Below are 22059 nucleotides of genomic sequence, written 5' to 3' on the forward strand. Positions count from 1 at the left end.
GTAATTCCAAGCTATTATGCTCATATTTATAGAATATCTGCTTCTCTGAGAAGTCAGACACAATGACATAATAGTGGTTCATAGCAGATAGTTTGTTTTGTTTGAAGAAAAATCAAGGGGCAGGAGATCTGCAAATCTGGAGAGCCCTATAAAATTGTCTTTGTGGATTATTCTTTGTACTTAAATGGAAGAATTATCACAGTATCGGAGATAGATCTGAAACTGCTAAAATTGAAGACAGTTTGGTGTCTTAGAGCATACCAGCATTCCTGAAATCTATTTTGCCCCTTTCCAATTCCTTGGGGCTATTTGTACATCACAATTTGTGTGAGAAATCTAAGTTTGAAAATCTGAGGAATTCAGTTTATAACTATAACTTGAAGTTGGGTCTGACATCAGTGTAATCTTCATGTTTTTCTAGTCTGGTTGCCATTATATCAGCTATACTTTTTCTTTGTAAAATTGGGATAGACTGTATATTAACTCTTAAAAATAAAACGTAAGTAAACAGCAGAAAAATAACTGAGAACCTTGATTTACTTAGGATAGTCCATCCTTTTTCCAGCATACTGTGTGTCCCCCCCACTCCCGCCCTTTACTTACCCTGCTGTTATTTAGTTCTTCCATTTCAGAATAGCTATTCTCTCAACTTGTTATAGTACATGTTTTATATGATTGGGAAAATACTGTAACCAGAGTTCTAGCCCATAGTATATTGTGTCTTGTATGGGCACAAAATGATTGCATTGGAAATTTAAAATGCACTTTGTTGAAAACATATTTGTTACTAGTTTGATTCTTAATTATCTTTTTTTTTTTTTAATGTTTATTTTTGAGAGACAGAGTATGAGTAGGGGAGGGGCAGAGAGAGAGGGAGACACAGAATCCAAAGCAGGCTCCAGACTCTGAGCTGTCAGCACAGAGCCTGAAGCAGGGCTCGAACCAACGAACCATGAGATCATGACCTGAGCTCAACCGACTAAAGCCACCCAGGCGCCCCTTAATTTTTTTTTTTATATGAAAATAAAAGTGATCCTTTCATGTCATTTCAGAGGTAGTTTTAACTATTTTTCAGACATTAACTGGCACAAGTTAACATTTTAATGATAAATACCATGTGTTTGAAGGGATGCCTAATGCAAGAGAGGAGCTTATACTGTGATTCAATTGAGGAAGTTTGAAGACTTCATACAAATATTTACTTCCTTTGTATCACCCTGAAAACAAAACGGTATAATGTGGTTTTTTTTTTCTTATTTTTATCAAACTAAATTGGAAGAGTAATTCAAAACAGTATTTGTAGGGGCTAAGGTCTGGAGTTTCAATCTATTACTCTATGTAATAGATCCATTGTAAGTTTTCAGAGGCCCTTAAATTTTGTCTATACAGAAACAATATTGTACTCTTCACTGTGCATGAACGACTTAATTTTCACTTATTTCATCACAGGAGGTTTCTAATGACATGTGCTATCACTGGAAATGTTTGTTTCTGCCTGCCACAAGTTTTTAAAACAAATGCTGTGTAGTGCATTCACACACTCTGCCTCCACTACAAGCTCTTCTCAAAATGCCTTTCAACATGCATAGTTTTACCCTTCCCTAGGTCAAGGTACATCACTCTCACTAGGGATTTTCCAATGGATTTGTTCTTAGAAATACTTTTGCTAATAATAATAATAGGGTGACCATTTAGTAACATGTATTATGTCTGTTTCATTTCTGGCAAAATTTTAGTACTAAATTACTTAGTATTTGATTCTTAGGCATTTGGTGAATAATTACTGAGACCCTGGTAAGGGAGCAGGTACTGTGCTTGGTGCCTTGTGAGCAGCCGTCTCTACCCTCCAGAAAGGGTTTGGGCCTGAGCTGCGATCCAGTGATACATAGTTGCAAGAAAATGCATTTGTGATCCTAACCTCAGGTCAAACTCATTAAAACCACTTACATGTGAGTATGAAATCAGATTCAGAACATGAACTATGGGGACCACTTTGTGGAATACCAGAAAGCTGGAGGTAGAAATACTGTTCAGAGAAAGGTGTTACTTTCCATCCTCAATGCGAATCATACTGTTCTGTTCAAGAACCAGATGAGCCTCGTGATTACAAAATTGCCTTTTAAAGCATGTGTGCCCAAATGTCCATCAGTCAGTGAATAATTAAATGGTGGTCAGTATCATGTAGTGGCACCTATAAAAAGGAATGAAGTACTGATTAATGCTAAAATGTGAATGAACTTTGAACTCCTTAAGGTTCTAGGTGTAAGAGAAGGCAGATAGAGGGGAGCCTGGGTGCTCAGTCCATTGAGCATCTGACTTCAGCTCAGGTCATGATCTCATGGTTCATGGGTTTGAGCCCCACTTCGGGCTCTGTGCTGACAGCCCAGAGCCTGGAGCCTGCTTCCGATTCTGTGTCTCCCTCTCTCTCTGCCCTCCCCTGCTAGAACTCTGTCTCTCTCTCTCTCAAAAATAAACCCTAAAAAAAATTGTTTTTAATCAAAAAAAAAAAAAAAAAAAAGGCAGAGGCAGCTATTGTATAATTCCACTTATATGAAATGTCCAGAATAGGCAAATCCATAGAGACAGGAAGTAGATTAATGGTTGCCATGGGCCAGGGTCTAGAGTAGGAAGCAACATTGAATTCTGAGTAATCAGAATTTTTTTTTCTTTAATTGTGACAAAATATACATAAAATTCACCATTTTAAATGTCCATTTCAATGTCACTGACCTTTAAACTCAGGTTTACCTCACCATTCCAGAAAGAACTCAACATTGAGATTATAATTCATGGAGCATAAAAATCCACCCTTTTAATTAAGAGTATTATTTAGTGGTTTTTAATGTATTCAAAGCTGTACAACCATTATCACGATCTATTTTTAGAATATTTTTACCACCCACAAGAAGTCACTCCTCACTTGCTTATAATATAGTCCCTCACATAGTAAATGGCATAGACGAAATGTAATCCCTGGTCTGTACACTTCCAGAGACAGTGGACATAGGGTGTCAAGCGTCTGCTCCCCTGCTCTGTTGGGGACATGTGTTGTCTCATTTTGTTGAAATTACTACAAATCACCAGTGACTTTCTGATTGCCAAAATCAGAAAACACCCATTTATCTGACTAGATCCTACTTGCCGGTTTTTACCACTTACTGTTTCTAGAAACTCATTAATGGTAAATTCTTTGGTACTACCTGGCAATGAAGGTTTTTACACAAGTGAAGAGCTTTACAGTAAGGCCTAAGAAACTTATAAAATATTTATTTTTTAATTATTTTAAATGTGTAAATTATATTATAAATAGAAATTTTCTAAAGTAATACACATTGAGAAAATTTAGAAAACATCTCACTTCTATGATCTTTGACATAATTTCTCCATCATTTATTCCTAGCTCTGACCTTGTTCACGTTATGTCTGTAACTTTTTTCTCCCCTTTTCCTTCTTTGGAAAATGAGGATAATGACAGTGCTTGTCTCGTGGAATTGTAAATGTCAAACAAGGTGATTTACATAAAATACACACTACAGACTTGCCACAGAATAAGTGTTCAGAATCTAATAAAGTACCTTGCTAGGTGCTAAATAGCTTTGACAGAATTGTGTAGTAGAAATAGGGTGTACTTGAGAGGTGGAGTTTTTTTTCTCCCCAGAACTCCATAAACCTTTTAATGAGAGAAGGGTGAAAAAGGCTATGGACTTTGGATATTTTGGTAAAGGGTTATATCATGACATTATATTCCTTTATGGTTTTGCCCATGTCAAAGAATTTATGTATCTCTTATCTCAAGTGACACCATCCAGAGTTAGGTAGAGCGAGCCCTTTCTTTAAATAGCATTTACTATCGTTGTACATACCTTAGAAATGAGAGTAGGGTAAGGGCCTACATCACAGAGTTAATTACTTAGTGGCAGAATCTGGGCTAGAACCCAGGTCTCCATCAAGTCTTTGCTCTTCTTTGCTCTGAGCTGGTGCCTCAGCTCAGTCCTTTGAACCAAGTCTAAAGTTATGAACATCCTGTATATAAGAGATGGAAGGGTATTATCCCCAGTTGTCTTTAAAGTAACCTGTGTGCTGATCATCTTCATTACCAATGTCATCCCAACAAAACTCACAGAATGTGCAATAGCATTGTTGTATTTTCATTGCTCTGGCCCATAGGTGGCTTCAGGGGAGGAAAAAAAAAAAAGGAAAACTCAGCCCCAAACAGTGAGTATATTTCAAGAACTTGATTAATGCTGATGAATTATTTCAGTGTTATAAGGAATAGAAGTAAGGGCTTAAGAGTTACTAGCTGGCATGTCAGACAGGTATTCCTAATGTATATCAGACATTAAAAGTAAACTCCCAAGAGTTGTAAACTTGAGCACATAGCTCTTTGAGAAAGGATCCTAGGCCCCTTCTTGCTGAAGTGAGACAGATGTGAAATGATGTTTACAGCTTCAGCTTTAATACAAACACTTGTCTCAGGGAGTCAAATACAATGGAAGGAGGCTTATCTCTTCTTTTGTGTTCCCTTGAGGCACACTGTGTGAAGAAAGCACTGATGAAAGTCTGTTTAAGGTCAGGAAGAATGGATGCACCTCTGAAATGACAAGTCTGATCCTCTTATTACTCCTCCACATAAAAATCTCTGCATTCTCTGCAGTTGACACTTGATCTCGGCCCAGGGCATGATCTCGCAGTTTGTTGAGTTCGAGGCCCACTTAGGGCTCTGCACTGATGGTGCAGAGCCTGCTTGGGATTCTGTCTCTCCTTCTCTGACCGTCCCCTGCTTGTCCTAATAAACTTAAAAAAAAAAATCTCTGCATTCTCTTCACAGGATGGTATCCAGATCCCTAGTAGGCCACACTCCGCATCCTTGAGTAGCTGCAGTTTGTCAGACTTCTCTGCATTGCCTCAATGGTCATCCCTTGTTACTCTGTGACAGAGACCTCCTCATTCTTAATAGACCCTGGTTATATGTTGTCTTTGCTGGCCTTCACCCAAAGTTGCTCTCTCCCCTGCTCCCAGAGCATTTTGTTTATTTCTAAATGAGAGCAAATGTCAACCCATTATAAGTCCATGACTCTCTAGCATTAGTCAAGGATGGGAAATTTAACTTTTTATATCCTTCCTAGTGCCTACCAGACAGCCAATGAAGTTTGCTACCTGATTTACTGGATGGGAAGTCCCTCAAAGTACTGTTAGTTAATCATCCCATGTTCTCCTATCTTGCCTGTTAACAAAAGTTCTACTGTTTTGGTTATTTCCATTTTATAAGTAATTTGTTTCCTTTTCTTTATAGGCAGCATAATTCGTTGTATGAGGCGCCTGGAAGAACTGCTTAGACAGATGTGTCAAGCAGCAAAAGCCATTGGAAATACTGAGCTGGAAAACAAATTTGCAGAAGGTCAGTATCCAGTCTATAAGCTTTTTCTAATAATTAAGGCAAATCCTGTGAGACCTGAGTTCTTGACCACAATGTAGGAAGACTTTTTCAGATGCTTTCCAATGGAATGCCATGGAGGGCTATCTAGTAGTGTTTAAAGAAACTTTTAGAGTGTATGGGAAGAAGTTTTGGGATTTTATGTATAATCATTTGTAAGATTTTTTTATTGAGTACTGTGTGCCAGGCATTGTTTTAAGCACTAGGGGATACAGCAGTGAACCAAAAAACCCACAAATCCCTGCCTTCATGAAGCTTACATTCTGGTGTGGGGAGATGTAAAATAAGTTAGCACTTAAAATATTTCAGGTGGTTATAAGTCTACAGAAGAAAAAGAGGAAGAGACAATAGGAATTGAGAGATAGATGAGATGCCTGGGGGCCCTACTCAGGAGGTGGCATTAAGGCCCACTCAGGAGTCTATGCTTGATACACTTAAGCAGCAGCACAAGGCCAGTGTGGCTAAAGCAGAGTGAGCAGTGAGTAGAATAGTATGAAGGAGAAAAGAAATTATCATTTTAACCCCTAGGCCCGGCCTTTTTCCTGAAATGATTATTGGAGGTTTTGAACACAGGAGTGCTGTGCACTGGCTTGGGTTTCACAGCAATTCTTGCTGTTGCATTGTAGGCCAGTCTGTAGATGAGCAAGGTGGAAGCAGGAAGACCAGATCATGGAAGGATAGCCAGTCCGAGGTGGTAGTGACAGAGGTGGGCGGTGGGTCTAACATGTTTACAGTTTGTTCCATCTGACACAACCAGTGTCCTGAGACGAGGTGTTCAGAAACTGAGTTATGTTTCCTTATGCTCAATGGGGCAGACCTATTTCATCAACCCGAGTTTAAGTCTCGTTATATAAACTTTTTATTTTTTTTTTAATGTTTATGTTTTATTTTGAGAGAGAGAGTGCAAGCAGGGGAGGGGCAGAGAGAGGGAGACACAGAATCTGAAGCAGGCTCCAGGCTCTGAGCTGTCGCACAGAGCCCGAAGCAGGGCTCAAACCCATGAACCATGAGATCATGACCTGAGCTGAAGTCACATGCTTAACTCACTGTGAACCACCCAGGCGCCCCTAAACATTTTTAGATAATAAGATTTGTCCTGTCTTCGCGCAGAAAGAATTTCACATGGTAAGTGAAAATACAGGATCTCCTGACGTAGGCTGAAAGTACACGCTTTTGGGCCAATAACTTCTTTTGACAGTTTAGTCCTTTCCTCAGTAATAAGTCTTTGTGAATAATTTGAACCACTCCCACCCCCTACATACACACACGGAGACCTACTGGGCATTTCAGAGTCTAGCCTAAGTTTTTATGTTTCCCCCCCTCTCAGAGGTGGCTGTGGACTCTTCCAGGTATCTTTTAGACCAACAGGGTCTTGTACCATCAGGATTGTTGTGTTAAAACCGCACCAGAGGGGAATCACGATCTTTGTGGTCTTAAAATTTTAAATCTTATTTTCTTTTCTTGTAGGAATCACCAAAATCAAGAGAGATATTGTATTTGCTGCCAGCCTCTACTTGTAAAAAGAGCCAGTGAAATGAATGTGGGATTTTAAAGTTTTCACCACCTGATTACAACTGACTACATACAAATGCTTACACAAGTATTGATTTGGTTCTCTCATCTCAAGGCAGTCGTTCAAACATTTTAATACGTATTATGTTTAAATCAGGCATCATGCTAAGAGAGCATACATTACATACACATTTGTACATAAGCATTACATTTTTTTAATAAAAAAATGTACAGGTGGGCATTGTTTTAGTGAAAGGCTTAAAGTTTTTTAAATGAATTCAGAGCTATTAGATAACCACGGTGTTAAAGGGAACTATATACACACAGGTAAAGTGGGCATCCAAGAGGTATAGCAGCAGCAGTCCCTTAAAGGCTTGTACACCATGAAGAAAACGCATCCTCTTGCCTTCTGGTTGCAATCATTTTCCTTTAGAAAGCGGGCCAGCTTCATCTGAGCACTCTGCTACCTTCAAGGTTGGTGATTGTTCCTATAGTGATTGCTTGCGGTTGGTGTTTCATGCAGAGTTGTATGAGAGTCCTCCTCTTTCCTTTCTTTAAAAGGAGAATTTCTCTCCCTGAAGAAATCTGATACATACACTACCTACAGAGAACAAATTCTACTTAGAATGGGACAAAAGTATTTAATGATGTAATTTAATTTTAAAAACCATATGCATAGTTGTAACAGTTTGCAAAAAATAAATATAAACAAAAGGCATATGTTAAAGGGTACAGAAAATTAGTGACCAACAGGAAGTTTTAATGTTAAAGGAAATTCTTCTAAAATTCGGAGTTGCTTAGTTAGGTCTTAAGTACAGCTTTACTCTGTTAGCACTTAAGGTATTCTTCAGTTCATACAAAAAAAACCCAAAACGCTGTAGGCATAGCCTTTTACAAAACTACATGTAGTAGTAAGTTTTTATAACTTTTAGGAAAAGCAGCATAGTTTATTATCTGCTGTCCGTCCTAACATGACTTAGTAACATCGGTGTTCTTACTCAGTAAAAATTACTAAGCCACAGTATCTTCCTTTGTATAGTTTTTTTCAATAGCACATGTTTTCTACTTATTTATCCCAGTGTTTATCAGTATCAACATATAGGGTGCCGTCCTGTATACTTACAACTAATATTGCCACCAGAGCTCCTTGAATGAGTCCAGTTAGTACATCACTCCAATGGTGCTTGTAGTCAGAAACTCGAGAAAGACCCACATAAATGGATACAGCAACAAGACCAAATTGCAGTGTGGGGCGTAAGAGTCTTGCCCAGTCTCCCTTCATCCTGGCTTGAAGGTAAAGCTAATAGAAAAGATAAGAATAAAGAGTTTAACATACCAACTAGAAACTTTAGTATCACCACACCCCTAAAGTGTCGGTGTTTGAAATGATTAATAGTCATTAAATGTTAATAGTCATTACCATTAATAACCACTGAATAATCAGAGTATAAATTATATATGGAATAGGGCTTTAGGCAAGCATTCTCATGCTCATTAATACCTGAAAAGTTAATCTTTTTAAAAACCAAAACAGGGGTGCCTGGGTGGCTCAGTCTGTTAAGTCTGACTTCAGCTCAGGTCATGATCTCGTGGTTCATGAGTTCAGGCCCCCATCAGGCTTTGTGCTGACAGCTCAGAGCCTGGAGCCTGCTTTGGATTCTGTGTCTCCCTCTCTGTGCCCCTCCCCCATTCACGCTCTGTCTCTCTCTCTCAAAAATAAACATTTAAAAAGTTTGTTTTTAAAAAAGCAAAACAAAAAGTGCCCAAGAAACCTGACTTTTAGAAGAGTTTATTACTATATCTAGACTACTTTTGAAATTGTAAAAAAGACAATTGTTGACAGCGCCTCTTCCTGTGTTTTGTGTTATAATTCTGATTAAGAGGCAACTGTTATCATTAGTTCCAAGTCTTGGGATAAACTGCTAGCATTCTGAACACAAGGTTGTCCTTATTCTGGGCCAACCTACTAAGTTTTCTGCCCTGTTTGTCTAGGGACTAAGTTTAATTCATTCAAACAGTTTACTTGACAGTTCCACAATCCTCAGATTACTTTAAAGGATAACGAAGAATAAATAATCTGTATTTATAATACAGTAATCTGCCTAAATAAGTACAGGTTCTCTGATCCAACAATGAAATACATTTTCTGATTAGCACCTATACACCCTTTTAGTTCCATGACTTTACACCAATCAGGTGAGAATTTCCCCTCTTCTCTGTCAGCCTGCCTTTGACTTTGGGTGCATCCCTAAAGACTTGACCCCCTTTAAGCAAATCTGGTCTCTTTTTTTGAAAAAAAATTTTTGCCTTATTTCTATCTAGTAAGAATATGCCTTCAAACTATATTTCAAAAATTCTGTTTGATAATTTGTGATTCATACACTTAATCAAATGCATTCCTCAGAAAACAATGTATGTTGGCTGTGTGCATTGGCACTGCCTATTTGAAATAGATACACAATCCATTCCCAGCTCTTTGACCAATGCTGTGAGCATTCAGTTCTCAGCAGCTGGCAAAGACTCAGAGGTTATCTAATTTTATCAAGTTTTTTACATGGTTGTACAACATGGTTGTAAAAGAACATGAGTTGTTCAACTGAATTGCACTCATTAGCTGGTTTAAAGTCCTACTGGCTTTCTGCAGAGCCCCTCCTTTCCTTTTTTGTTTGTTGTTGAAGCTATAAAAACATAAATAGTAAGAGGCTTGTCTCAACATTCTGGAGTTGAGAAGAAAGTCGGTTCTGGTTGAATCAAAGTTTGCATCTGGCAGCTGAAGCCAATTTGGCGACACAAACATGCCAGTTAGAGTCCCCTCACTAGTTCTACCTTAATTGGATTTTTTTTTTTCATTTTCAGGATAACAGTACCTTGAGTGAGGCTGAAGCCAGGTTTGGATATTACTGCCTAAAAGTGCAGCTGTCCCTATTCTGGTTATTTAGTTGCCTCTGCCTTTTCATATAATTGTTAAAGGCATCGGTTCTGCAGACTAAAAACATATACCTATGAGTTATAAATCCTTCTATGAGTGTATCTTAGGGAGACTTGCACCTGTCTCTGCTAAGGACATAGCAAGAAAAAACAATACCAACTCTAAAATGGAACTTCCACTTAGTCCTATGTTGTGCTTTCAACTCAAAGTAAACTCAGGACGCTGAAGGTCCTTCCTCACTTAGGATTCTAAAATCTTCAAACAATATTTTCCTTCCAAAGACCCTGACTTTAACACAAGGTTCAATATACTTCAGATGAAACCTATATACCCCTTTAAGTTTTCCCCTTACAGATCTACCCCAGTATAGGTGTTACCCCCATCTCTGGGGATCCAAAGATTACTTCATCCTAAGGGGGTACTAGGAATCCTTCCCCCGCCCCATTGTGGTTATATACCTAACTTTGCCCTCCCTCTAGGCTCTGGCTCCTCTGATGACTAATGGCTGTGGCATGTATGCAGGCTGTGGTCAGAACAGTGGTCATAGCTCTGGGTGAGGTTGGCTAATTGAGTGTGCTTTGTATTTGCCTGCTGTGTGTTTCCCTGAGTCCAAGATACTCAAGGGAGCTCTGGGAAGGTCAGGCATCACTTAACCTATAGCCCTGTTCATCTCCATGAAAAATCTTCCATTTCAGTAGACCTCCAGGGGTAAATACTGAGTTTCTTGGACTTTGGATCACTTGCCAAGTCTAGACTTTGACAACTCCCCACCCATGTTGCCAGGCAGATTCACCATATCTTCCTGGCGGCTCCATGTCCAAAGCCTTTCTCAGGTTCTGCAGTACAGATCTCTTAAGCTCCTACCCTCTGAAGGCACTAGACATTTGAGTTCTACCACTCATCTAACTGCTTCCCAAAATCATTACCTATTGGCTATTGTTTCCTTTTGCATTCTTTGACTTTGTGGGTTTATAACCTTTTATTCTGTTGCTTGTCCTTTAAGAGGAAAGAGAACAGCATATGCTCCTTTAAAAAGTTTCTGTCAAGGAAAGAATATGTTCCTAACTGCCTTAGAGAAACAATGTCTGAAGCTCTCACCACTGTTCTACTAGTCCTAGATATAGGGACAGAGCTCATGGATTAATGCCACATCTGACAATAAGAAGGCTCTGTAAGTCCCTGCCTTTGCAAACTCCATTCTTACCCCCCGTCCCCACACATGCATATGCCAATCATATAGGCACTAAAACACATTCAAGGTCGCCTGTCTGGCTCAGTTTGTTAAGCATCCAACTCTGTTTCAGCTCAGGTCATGATCTCACAGTTCATGAGTTCAAGCCCTGCATGGGATTCTCTGTCTCCCTCTCTCTGCCCCTTCCCTGCTCAAAATCAACATTTAAACAACACACACACACACACACACACATTGGTGGAAGGAAGTCCGTTCCTTATCTTGTAAAACTCAGAAGAACTACAGAACTCTAATCCAACATTGTGTACAGTCCTGACAGACTCTGTGGCAATCTTACAAATTCCCCTCCGGGGCGGGGGGGGTGGGGGCACTGTCTTCCCACAACACAGTTGAAGGGGGAAGGGGGAGCCCCATTTGAACCACACAGCTCTGCCTTTACTTTTGAGAGGACACTGAAGATGACCCATGACACACCTGACCCAGACATCTGCTGCACTGTATTCTCCCTCTGGAATTTACACTGGAAGGATGGAAGGGTTCTCTTTTTTGTTAGAAGTGTAGAAAGGATACCTAAAAGGATACAGGATAGGCTACTTGCAAACTCAGCTTATAAGGATGTAAAAGCTATGGTTCAGCAATGACAGCAAGCCAGTGAGTAAATGGATCAGAATGGCAGCCACACTGAAAAGCCAGGCGACCAGTGAGACTGAGCAAGTTCAGTTCCGTTCCTGGTGGGAGGCTAGTTTCTGGACTGTGTTGTCTTTACTATCAACCTTTTTTTTCTCTGGGAGATCGAAATGAGTCAGTTGCTTACATACAACCAAAAGATAAAAAAGCCAATTACCAGCCACTCCTGTGTGTTTAACCAAAATCTCATTTTGTTTTAATTTGGATTCTGACTCAAATGATGAAATTTCACTTTTTAAATAGGTAAGTTTCAATTTGAAAAGGAAAACCATGTTTATACACCTGGGTTCAAATAGCAAGAAAAAACTTAAAAAAAATAAAACCCATGAAAACAAACATATTAAATGTCCACTGAAGTGGACATTGAAAGAGTCCATTAAATGTCCATTGAAAGAGAAGTCTGGCACTAAGCACAGGATTTACTTCCATGACTTCTTTCTACATACACTATAAGGTGTGAGCCTCTACCATAAGCCAAATAGTTATCTACCATCTCCTTCAGTCTCCTCTGGCCCATTCTGATTCTTCTCTGAGAGTGGTGCAGTTTGGCCTCACCTGGCCAATGAGTATTTCGGTCAGCTGGTGGGAGATGGAGTCCTGCGGAATGAGAGAGATTCTAAGCCTCTGGATCCCTCCTGATCCTAAACATCCAACTTTCTGGTGAAGGAAGCTCCAAAGTGGAAAGTTCACTACTAGAAATATGAGAAAGGGTAGAAAAGGCCAAACCTTTTCTACCTGCAAGACATAACCTGCAGCTGGTGTAGTTGGTCACAGAAGTAAGTACTCCCCAGAAGCAAAGACAACAGTCGTGTTTGTTGAAGGAACACCTGAGCCTACCACTAGGGTCACCCCTGCTGTCACATCGAGGAAAAGGCAGGAGGCATGTGGGTTTCCATAAGGCACAAACAGCATAAAGAAGTACTAATAGGAAAAGCAAAGATCTATCCTACACTTAACTAACCTTTGCACTGCTCCCTGCCCCCATTTTCATCTATTGAAAAAGGCAGGATAGACCTATATACCACAGGAGGACTTGGAGGGGAAATCAACCTCAGGGCTCAAAAGGAAACCAGTGAGGCCTATCTCTATTCCTCCCTGTCTGCAGCAGGGGAACTATTATTTGAACCTGACCACACTGTGTTAGAGCACATCAGGTACAACCACTGATTGTACATAGGCCAGTATGTAGGGTTAAATGTCCAGCATCTTTTTTTTTTTTTAAGTGTCCTCTCTTATTACTCGGCAATCAAAAAGAATGAAATCTTGCCATTTGCAGCTATGTGGATGGAACTGGAGGGTATCGTGCTAAGTGAAATTAGAGAAAGACAAAAATCATATGACTTCACTCATACGTGGACTTTAAGATAAAACAGATGAACATAAGGGAAGGGAAACAAAAATAATATAAAAACGGAAGGGGACAAAACAGACGAGACTTATAAATACGGAGAACAAAGGGTTACAGGAGGGGTTGTGGGAGGGGGGATGGGCTAAAGGGGTAAGGGGAACTAAGGGATCTACTCCTGAAATCATTTTTGCACTAATGATGCTAATTTGGATGTAAATTTTAAGAAATAAAAAACAAAATTAAAAAATAAAGTGTCCACTCTTAACAAAAAACCTATTGAACATGGGATGGAAATAAGTTACTATGCCCAGTATTTTTTAAAAGAAGTAAGAGCTTCTTAGTGGAGATCTTACTAGAGACTCATAAAGGCAATTTCTTATTCCTTAAGGCAACAAGGACAGAGGAATCGATATGCTCAATATAACCAGATAGTCAAACCCAGAGAGGATTGTAGGAAGACACTCTACCATTCAGGCAGCAAATGCTTCCCTGACAAGTCCAGAGAGGCCTTCCTCCTAATCCAGAGAGAACCCAACACTGAATCTCTATGAAGAGCCTCATGATGGTTTTATAGAGCGCATGAAGACCTGGTCAAAATAAATAGGAGTTTTCAATGTACAGGGCCACAATGGAACAAAATTAGAAGGTACACGTTTTTCTTTTTTCTTTTGTAAAAATTATTATATATACATCTTTTTTGAAGAAGGAAATTCAATGTCTGTTGACACAACTTTGGTATTCTTTGATTATTTTATTATCCCCAAAGGGTAGAATATAGCCTTTTTTTGCCTAAAATTTCTAAAAAAAATATTAGCTTCTATTAAACTATTCTATTAAAACAGATTGCTATTTTAAAATCTGATTGCTAATCAAAATATTTTTTGAAGTGGATTTATTTTGCCTTTCCTTGATCCTGTAACACTTAACTGCAAATGCTGTTGTCTCACAAGAGTTTCTTAACCTTTTCTTAAAATGAGAGGGCTATTTTTTTTTCCTTTTTTCAATTTTAAAGTAGAGTCGGTGGGCCAGCTTGCAAGCTATGAATGGTTTTCACATTCGGGGTGCCTGGGTGGCTCACTAGGTTGAGCATCTGACTTCTGATTTTGGTTCAGGTCGTGATCTCCCGAATCTCAGGATCGAGCCCCGCAGCAGCGAGAATGCAGAGCCTGCTGGCAATTGTCTCTTTCGCTCTCTGTCCCTCCCCCACTTGTGATCATGTTCTCTACATAAACAACTGAACATGTTTAAAGAATAGTTTCCCCATTTTAAAGGACTTTTTAAAAGAAGAATATGCAACTGAGACTGCATGTGGCCCACAAAGACTAACTATGATCTGACCTCTTACTGAAATCTTCTGCCGACTCCTGGACTAGACCAACAGCAGCATGTTCAACACAAAGAGATATTCCTTGCTCTACTTATTTGAAATACAGCTTCTAAGCCTAAGCCAGGCAATATATTGTTCCACCTACATTTGATGACAGAACTGGCCAGGAGAACACCCTAAGACTGACCTCTGTTTAGTCTTCTCTAGGCTTCAATTTCACCATCTTTAGGATTCACAGAGTTCCTAAATTTAGATGTAGAATCCCATGTTACAATTAAGATCCATGTAGTTCCTGGGCTCTGTTCACTTGCCCAATGCTCAGCATTAATTCACAACTTGGAAAACATCTTCATGAAATACCACTAGGTAATACATGGTGAGTGAGAGGTAAGGGGTTGTACAAATCTTAAGGAAATCAAAGAGCCAGATTCAGACAAGTGGGCAACACTATCCAAACACAGCGGTGGGGGTGGTGAGACCCAGACACAAGCCTTTCTGTGGCAGGGAAGGGGGTCTAGCTGAAGCACCGACACTAAGGTACTTGGGCCCCCACTATGGTAATTTATACAGGAATTTCATAAAAGACAGTGACATAAACAATCTGAGATTTCAGGCTCAATAGTACAGTGCTGGGAGAATTTTTTAGTGCATTCCTTTAGTATATTCCAATACATTCCATTTATATATATGGACTGAAAAAAGAACAGTCTCATAACATGGTTCTTTCCTGGACAGTCAAGTAAATTTGGAATCTTTGGCATTCAGCCTAGTTCAACAGACATCACTAAGCACAGAAACTAGCTATGTGCAAAGAAGCCAGGCCATATGCTCCTGCCAGCCTAGGTGGTTTTCATGGGTGCTGACTGTCTGGCACTGTGTGAAGTGCAGGGCTGGGCTGCCTGCCAGAGGTGAACAACAATGGTCAGGAATATCTTCTCTTAAGATACTTCTTCAAGTAGAAGTTAATTTCTGGGTGTCAGGATTTCCTTACAAATTTTGACTATCAAAAGCCATCCTCAGAATTTAAATGACTGTACATCTCCACCCAAATCTGGGACTGGCCCATGATGCCAAGATGCCTAGGGAAACAAGATGAGTCATTGCCTAAGGAATTGGCAGAGGAGGTGGAGTGGTTAAATGTTGTATATAAATGTGAAAGCTGGAAAGCGGGAGCCATCTGTGTGTTCAGGGGCTGAAATAAAAGCTTGGGCCTACATCCACATCAAGTAAATATTTCCACTGCTTAGAGTCAGTGAAATGCAGTGCACGACTGCTCTGGCCAACTTTCTTCTCCAGAAAGGCCTTGGTCTCTGAGAAACATATTTATTGGAACTTTTCATTATAACTTTATATCTAATAGCTCATACCCAATTATTAAACTACAGTGTCGGTAATTTTCCCTCTGCTTATAGCCCTAACTTGCCTCCTCATGTGCTCCTGGGTGTCCACAGAGCAGGCTTACCACTGAGGCCCTCTAAATAATCATTTTGTCTTCTGTACATTAGTTTTATATTTTACAGAAGAGCCCTCAGTAAAAGTTTATATCTGACCGAATATATATCTATTTTGAGAAGGGTCAAAGGAGCAAAGATGAACAGTAAACTATAGGATATGGACGCTGATACATCTAAGAATATACTTTACAATTAAAAACAGGTGGTAAAAGTTGTATGTCATCACCTGACCTTCAAAATAATTGGACTAGGGTTAAGATCAAGCAGAGAATCAGCAAAGCAAGGGAACCTGATAAATAAGAGACCAGTAGAGAGCTTACAGACCTTAATAGCCTCCCAAGGCCCCTACTTCTCCATTTATAAAAAGGGTGGCAACCATCCCTCTTCTACTTCATGAGGATTACTAGAGTCAACAATTAAAGTAGTATCAATGCAAATCATCTGTATCAACCTCAGATTCTTTTTTTCTTTTTATTTTTTACATTTTATTTATTTAGTTTAAATTTATTTATGTATTTCTTTAGTATTTATTTTTTCAAGTTTTTATTTAATCTTTTTTTAATTTTCTAAGTTCACTTATTTTTGAGAGGGGGAAGCAGAAAGGGGGAGAGAGAGAGAATCCCAAGAAGGCTCTGCACAGTCAGAACCCACGACGAACTGCACTGTTCGGACCCACCAACCCTGAGATTGTGACCTGAGCTGAAATGAAGAGTGGGGCGCCCAACCAACTGGAGCACCCAGGTGCAAATTATTAAGTCTCTCTCCTTAAGCCCTGAAAAGATACTGATACATGCAGATGAAGGACCTAACAAAGCTCAAAACCTACCCTGGTGAGGTCGGCTGTGGCCATACAAATCACATCCAAACGTTCAAAAGCCATCAGTGTAGTCACAAACTTGTGCTTTGGGAAGATTTCTCAGGCTACTAATGGCTCTAGCCTTCATCGCCCCCTGTCTCTATGCCCTATTTAAAAAGAAAAATATACAGTGGCTCCTTTTAGAAAGAATGCTAACTTTTCCTAGTAAGATAAATGAACAGAGGATATTGGAATAGTACTTCTTGTTACTCCCTTCAAATAAGTCACATTCCTCATGGCACGTTTTCAGAAACATTTGGGTGTGTGTTTTCAAAAAGAAGCCCTAAATTCTGCTGAATTAGTACCCTGTTGCTTCCTCACAAAATTAAATTAACCTAAGACAAAAGACTTAAAATCCAGAAATGCTGAAGAAGCCAAAATTAGTTCTACTGAAATGGTTGTGAAATTGTGGGTTTGAATTTTATATAACACACACATCTGTAATTTTTATATTCTTTTGACTTTTCAAATTTGGTTTTTCCCATAAAAGCAGGATTCTGGTAAAAATTGATTTTAAAATCTCTCTAAATGAGACCAAATTAACTCCCAGCAGTCTACTCTTAATATTACATATCATGGACTTACATGTAAGCATTAAATACTTCTATAGCACTTAATGTGACCAAGGGGGAGAAAAAATTTACATGGAACACAACTATATAAAAGTCCATTCATAAGATTAAAAGTTACAGCTGATCCTTTAGGGTGAAGATCTTCTCCCCCTCTCTTAAGAGTTTTTCTAACAAATTTTGTTGAAAATTTGTTGGAACTTTGTTGGAATTTATTGGAAATTTGTTCTTAACTTTATATAAAGAGAGAAAGAGACAGAGACAGACGGAAACTGGGAACATTATAAAAAATAAGTCAACTGAATTGACCTTTAAAGACTCCTTGTAGGGGGACCTGGGTTGCTCAGTCTGTTGAGAGCCCAACTCTTGATTTCAGCTCCAGTTATGATCCCAGGGTAGTGGGATTGAGCCCTACTTAAGATTCTTTCTCTCTCCCTCTGCCACTCTCCCCTGCTCCTCCTCTCTCTCTCTCTCAAATCATACATACATACATATTCCTTGTATATGCCCTAAAGCTGGGTCTTCCTAAAGCTACTCTGGATACACATTTGTCTCTAGATATGAAGAATGTAGATGCAAATATTTTCTAACTCTTCACCGTCAGCTTTGTATACTGCAGGTGCAAATGGCCATGCTGCTTTCTGGACTAGCAATTAGAAGTGGACCTGAAAACCGTATACATGAAAAGCTCCTGAAGCAGCAACTGCCTCTCCCAGAAGCCGAAACCTTTCTAGTCCTGTGGAAAGCCATCAATGAAATACTTGAGAAGGTGAAAGGAAAATAAAACCTACTCAAAAAGAAGCAACAACTGCCATCACATCAGCTAATCAAAACTCAACTCCTAAACCCAGCAGCCGCCAGGAGGAAAGAGGCCAGGCTGCCGCACCCTCCTGCCAAGCACAGGGGGCCAGGGCTCCCAGTTAGGGTAAGGTTATCACAGCAGCGGTCACCTTGGCCTGGTATTTCAGATCAGTGACCTGCTGTGATTACACAGAAGGTGTTGCTACGTTCCAGGAAATATGTCCCAAAGTGAGGGCACACATCAACCAATTCTTAGCACCAGGTTTACAGATTTGATGATTAGGTTTCTACCGCTGTCAGGAAAAACCTACTTCAACAGTGAAGACTCCCTACAGTCCTGAAGGTTCTCAATTTGCAACCTGCTCCCTAATTGTGTCCATTTGTTACCTTTAAATGAAGGACAAAAATACTTCTGAACAGTTGTAACTGGCTTTGGCAGAAGCACAGGCATCCATTCTCTCAACTGTGGCCAGCAATGGAGCACAGCTGATGAGATGCCAGGGGTGGCCACACAGGACAGGACACCCAGGCTGAACACATGAATTGTATGCGGTACATAATCCCCCATAAACAGAGTACTTACTGCCACGAACAGCATGCAGTACATGGAGAATGAAGAGTGGCCCGAGTAAAAAGACAATCTAGAAGAGAAAGAAGAGAAATGTCAATTTTCCTTCCTAGAGGCAGGTAACAGTCATGCTATCCTAAATCTTACGCCATAATAAGTATATCTCTTTCCCCTCACCATAGAAATCAGATGAGTGGGGAAAAGGGACAGTTAGGACAGAAACATTGTAGTCTTGAGGGACGGGGTGTCTTATTACTGAGACTTCCAGGGTAGAGACAAACATTTCTCAATTAATACCTGACAAGCCATAACTAGTATAAATGGTCTGACTTCATGACATATAAACTTAACTGACCATGATCTAAGTTTTATTTTCTACTTGCAGAGTTTGTCCTTGAGTACTAGTAGTACCTCCTTTGGAACACTCAGAAGTTGACTACCTTTTCAAAAATAAAATCACTTTTAAAAAATTAAAAGTGGCATTTTAGCATTTTAAACAGGCACACATCTTGCCTTAGAATTCCCACCAAAGTGCTTTTGTTTGACATATATTTTAAAATTATACACTGACAGTCCTGTACCAGATGAATCCTCTTTCAATATTATATTCTATAAACATGTGAATATTTACCACCTAAAAATGACAGAATGCTTGCAAAACTTAATTTTATGGCACTTTTTGAAAAGGGGAAATCTCACTAACATTCATGATCTAAGTTCTTACATAGTACTGGCCAGTGATGCAGAAAAGGCAAGCACACACATCTGACAAAGTAAAAGTACTCCATGCAAATGCAAAAGATGTATCAAGCAAATAATTAGGATGTTTTCCTACAAAGAATAAGAACAAAACCAAGAAAGGCAGGCTTTTAAGTATTTTACTTATTACACCTTGCTTGATTCAAAAGGAATTTGGTTCCCTGGATTCAGCGAAGAGAATTTGAAACATCAGAATGTCAATCTGTGTATGCAACTAAGGGTGGGTGGCAGGAGAGATTTCTTAAGCCTGTATTGGCGATGATCTACCAAGAATTATGATAGTCTTTTTCATAATCAGACACATCTCTAAGAAAATGAATATTCTCACTTCTTGTACCAGCTAAGAATTATGTAATTAAGTCTGATAATTATTGTAATTTAATCTATGTAAAACAAGAAAAATAAATTACTTTTAGCCTTACTATTTGGCTGTAGAGAACAGATCAATACAAATCCTTACTTTAAATCAGATAATTGGAGCAGAGTTCTGTACATTTTATGTTTCAGTAAGTTATACTGACGAGCGTATAAGTAAATAAAAGCTAATTTCAAGGACTGTCAAATCCTATCAAGCCAACACAACCACGATCAAAGAAATGTTTTCAAAGCCAAGCAAGTTCAAAGTTTCACAAAGACTTCATGTTCAGAGTATTCACTGTACACTGTGCTACAAAGTCATAAATTCAAAAGTATGTGATAGTTTTAAAGAGTTCTGATTCATTCAGATTTCGTTAGTTGAAAACAAAATGGTTTCGGTTTTTTATTCTAAGTGCATAAACAGACATTTTATTCAGTATAGAATCAGCCAAACAATAACCTGTGACTTCAACAAATGGATTAAAAGACACAAATAAGAACTCTATTTGACCTCAGTCTCTAAGTCTTCTTCACCCACAGTAAGTGATCAAATAGATCATGGTAATACTGACTTTTATTACCATTAAGAACAGAATAAAACACCAAAAAAAAAATTATTTTCATATTCCATATACATCTCTTTACTGGAATCTCTTGGAGATACAGGTCTTATGTCTGAAACTCACAAATGAACAAATAATTTTATCAGTACAGCACGAGACCCTTGATCTCGGGATTGAGAGTTCAAGCCCCATGTGGCATGTAGAGATTACTTAAACATAAAATCTTTAAAAAATAATAAAAATAAAGTAAGATCTCAAATGTAGTGAAAATGCAGAATGTTTTCATCATAGTAACCTCACTGAAATGTTTAAGATATTGGTCCTGGCCTCCAAACACCACCCTGTTCTTAGATTTCCACCAATCCTAGGCTACCATCGGACTTCATTATAATTCCTCCAATGAATGTACACAGATAAATAACTACACCAGCTTTCCATCAAAGCTTAAGAAAGTCTTTTCAGAGAGAAAATTTACAGAAAAATATATATATATTCTGAAATGCAGCTATTTTCACTAGCTCAGGCATGGACTATTAAACTGAGCGTGTAGACAAGTCTTGACAATACAACTTACTGTGAATGGGATTCTATTCCAAATGCCAAACTTAAGATTTTCTCTCTCTTGGGAGAGCTCATTAAACTTGGCCTGAATCCCAAAGTCATAGCCTTATAGCCATCCACCCCTACTGTGTCTGTCAGCTCCCCCTCCTCAAGCCATCATTCTTCCAACTCAGTTTTCCAACATCTACATAAATGCTCAGCCTTATCAACTGGCAAACAGGCAAAAACAGCCAAATCCAACCTGTATCAGTCATCAGAAGCAAGCAACTCACATAAAGCGTTTCTTCATTTTTTACATGGCATTTACGAAGTATTTTGGGGCTCATGAGGAGATTGAATCACAACCTCCTAAATCATCTCAATGTCCTTGCCCTCCCTCAGATTTTCCTCCTCCCACACCCCAGTGTTAAAAGGCACAAACCAATTATATCTTTAGCTATTCTCTTAGTTTGAAATGTCTACTTTGCATTCAACGTTGAATGATGGCTTTCCTGAATACAGAACTGTAGGTTAATGCTTTTTTTCTCATTACTTTGAGGGTATCATTAGACTATCTTCTAGTTTCTACTTCTCTATTAAAATAGAAGCTATCTGTCTGCCATTCCCTTCTGGGTTACCCATCCTTTGAAACTGCCCCCCGACCCCAGCACCTCCACACCGAAGTCTCCACTATTCTCCAGTCTCACGATCATGTGTCTAGTAGGAATGTCTTCTTCTTTATCTGATTTAGTATTCGTTGGCTTCTCATTTGTATACTTCACCCAATGCTGAACAGGGTTCAGCCATCATACCTTTTCTTTGTTACGTCTCCTCCATGCTCTTCTCTTTTTCTGAGATTCAACAGGTTCAACATGTGACACATTTTCATCCTATCTCTCCGTATCTCTTAACCTTTCTTTTATACTTTTAATCTTGGTCTGTCTTCCATTTCAGCTCTGAGCCCTTTCACTGTGTCTAATATGCTTAACCAGTCTATTTATTTACATTACTATGTATCATTTATAAAAGATCCCTTTGGTTCTTTTTCAAACCTATGGTCATTTTCCACCTTTATCCTACATTATATTCTCAATCTCTTATTTATACACAGTAGACAAACTTATTTTATATTCCATATGGTAATTCTAATATCCACAGCCTTT

At 39.0% G+C, this 22059-nt stretch overlaps 2 protein-coding genes across 5 annotated transcripts in view; one reads left to right on the top strand and one right to left on the bottom strand.

Annotated features, from left to right (window-relative positions):
- The window catches only part of MTREX (Mtr4 exosome RNA helicase), a 105100-nt gene extending 97133 nt beyond the window's left edge, over positions 1-7967 (top strand). For both annotated transcript variants that reach the window (XM_007079939.3, XM_042986785.1), the window contains exons 26-27: positions 5294-5398; positions 6902-7967. In XM_007079939.3, the coding sequence (XP_007080001.2) occupies positions 5294-5398; positions 6902-6954 (158 nt within the window). In that variant the 3' untranslated portion in view covers positions 6955-7967. The remainder of the gene's footprint in view (positions 1-5293; positions 5399-6901) is intronic.
- PLPP1 (phospholipid phosphatase 1) overlaps positions 7057-22059 on the bottom strand; it is an 88408-nt gene continuing 73405 nt past the window's right edge. For all 3 annotated transcript variants that reach the window (XM_042986813.1, XM_007079942.3, XM_042986815.1), the window contains 3 exons: positions 18693-18750; positions 8070-8246; positions 7057-7547 (listed from right to left, as the gene is read on the bottom strand). In XM_042986813.1, coding sequence (XP_042842747.1) covers positions 7416-7547; positions 8070-8246; positions 18693-18750 — 367 coding nt within the window. In that variant the 3' untranslated portion in view covers positions 7057-7415. The remainder of the gene's footprint in view (positions 7548-8069; positions 8247-18692; positions 18751-22059) is intronic.

This window comes from Panthera tigris, chromosome A1 (genome assembly GCF_018350195.1).
Source record: "Panthera tigris isolate Pti1 chromosome A1, P.tigris_Pti1_mat1.1, whole genome shotgun sequence".
Classification (NCBI taxonomy): domain Eukaryota; kingdom Metazoa; phylum Chordata; class Mammalia; order Carnivora; family Felidae; genus Panthera; species Panthera tigris.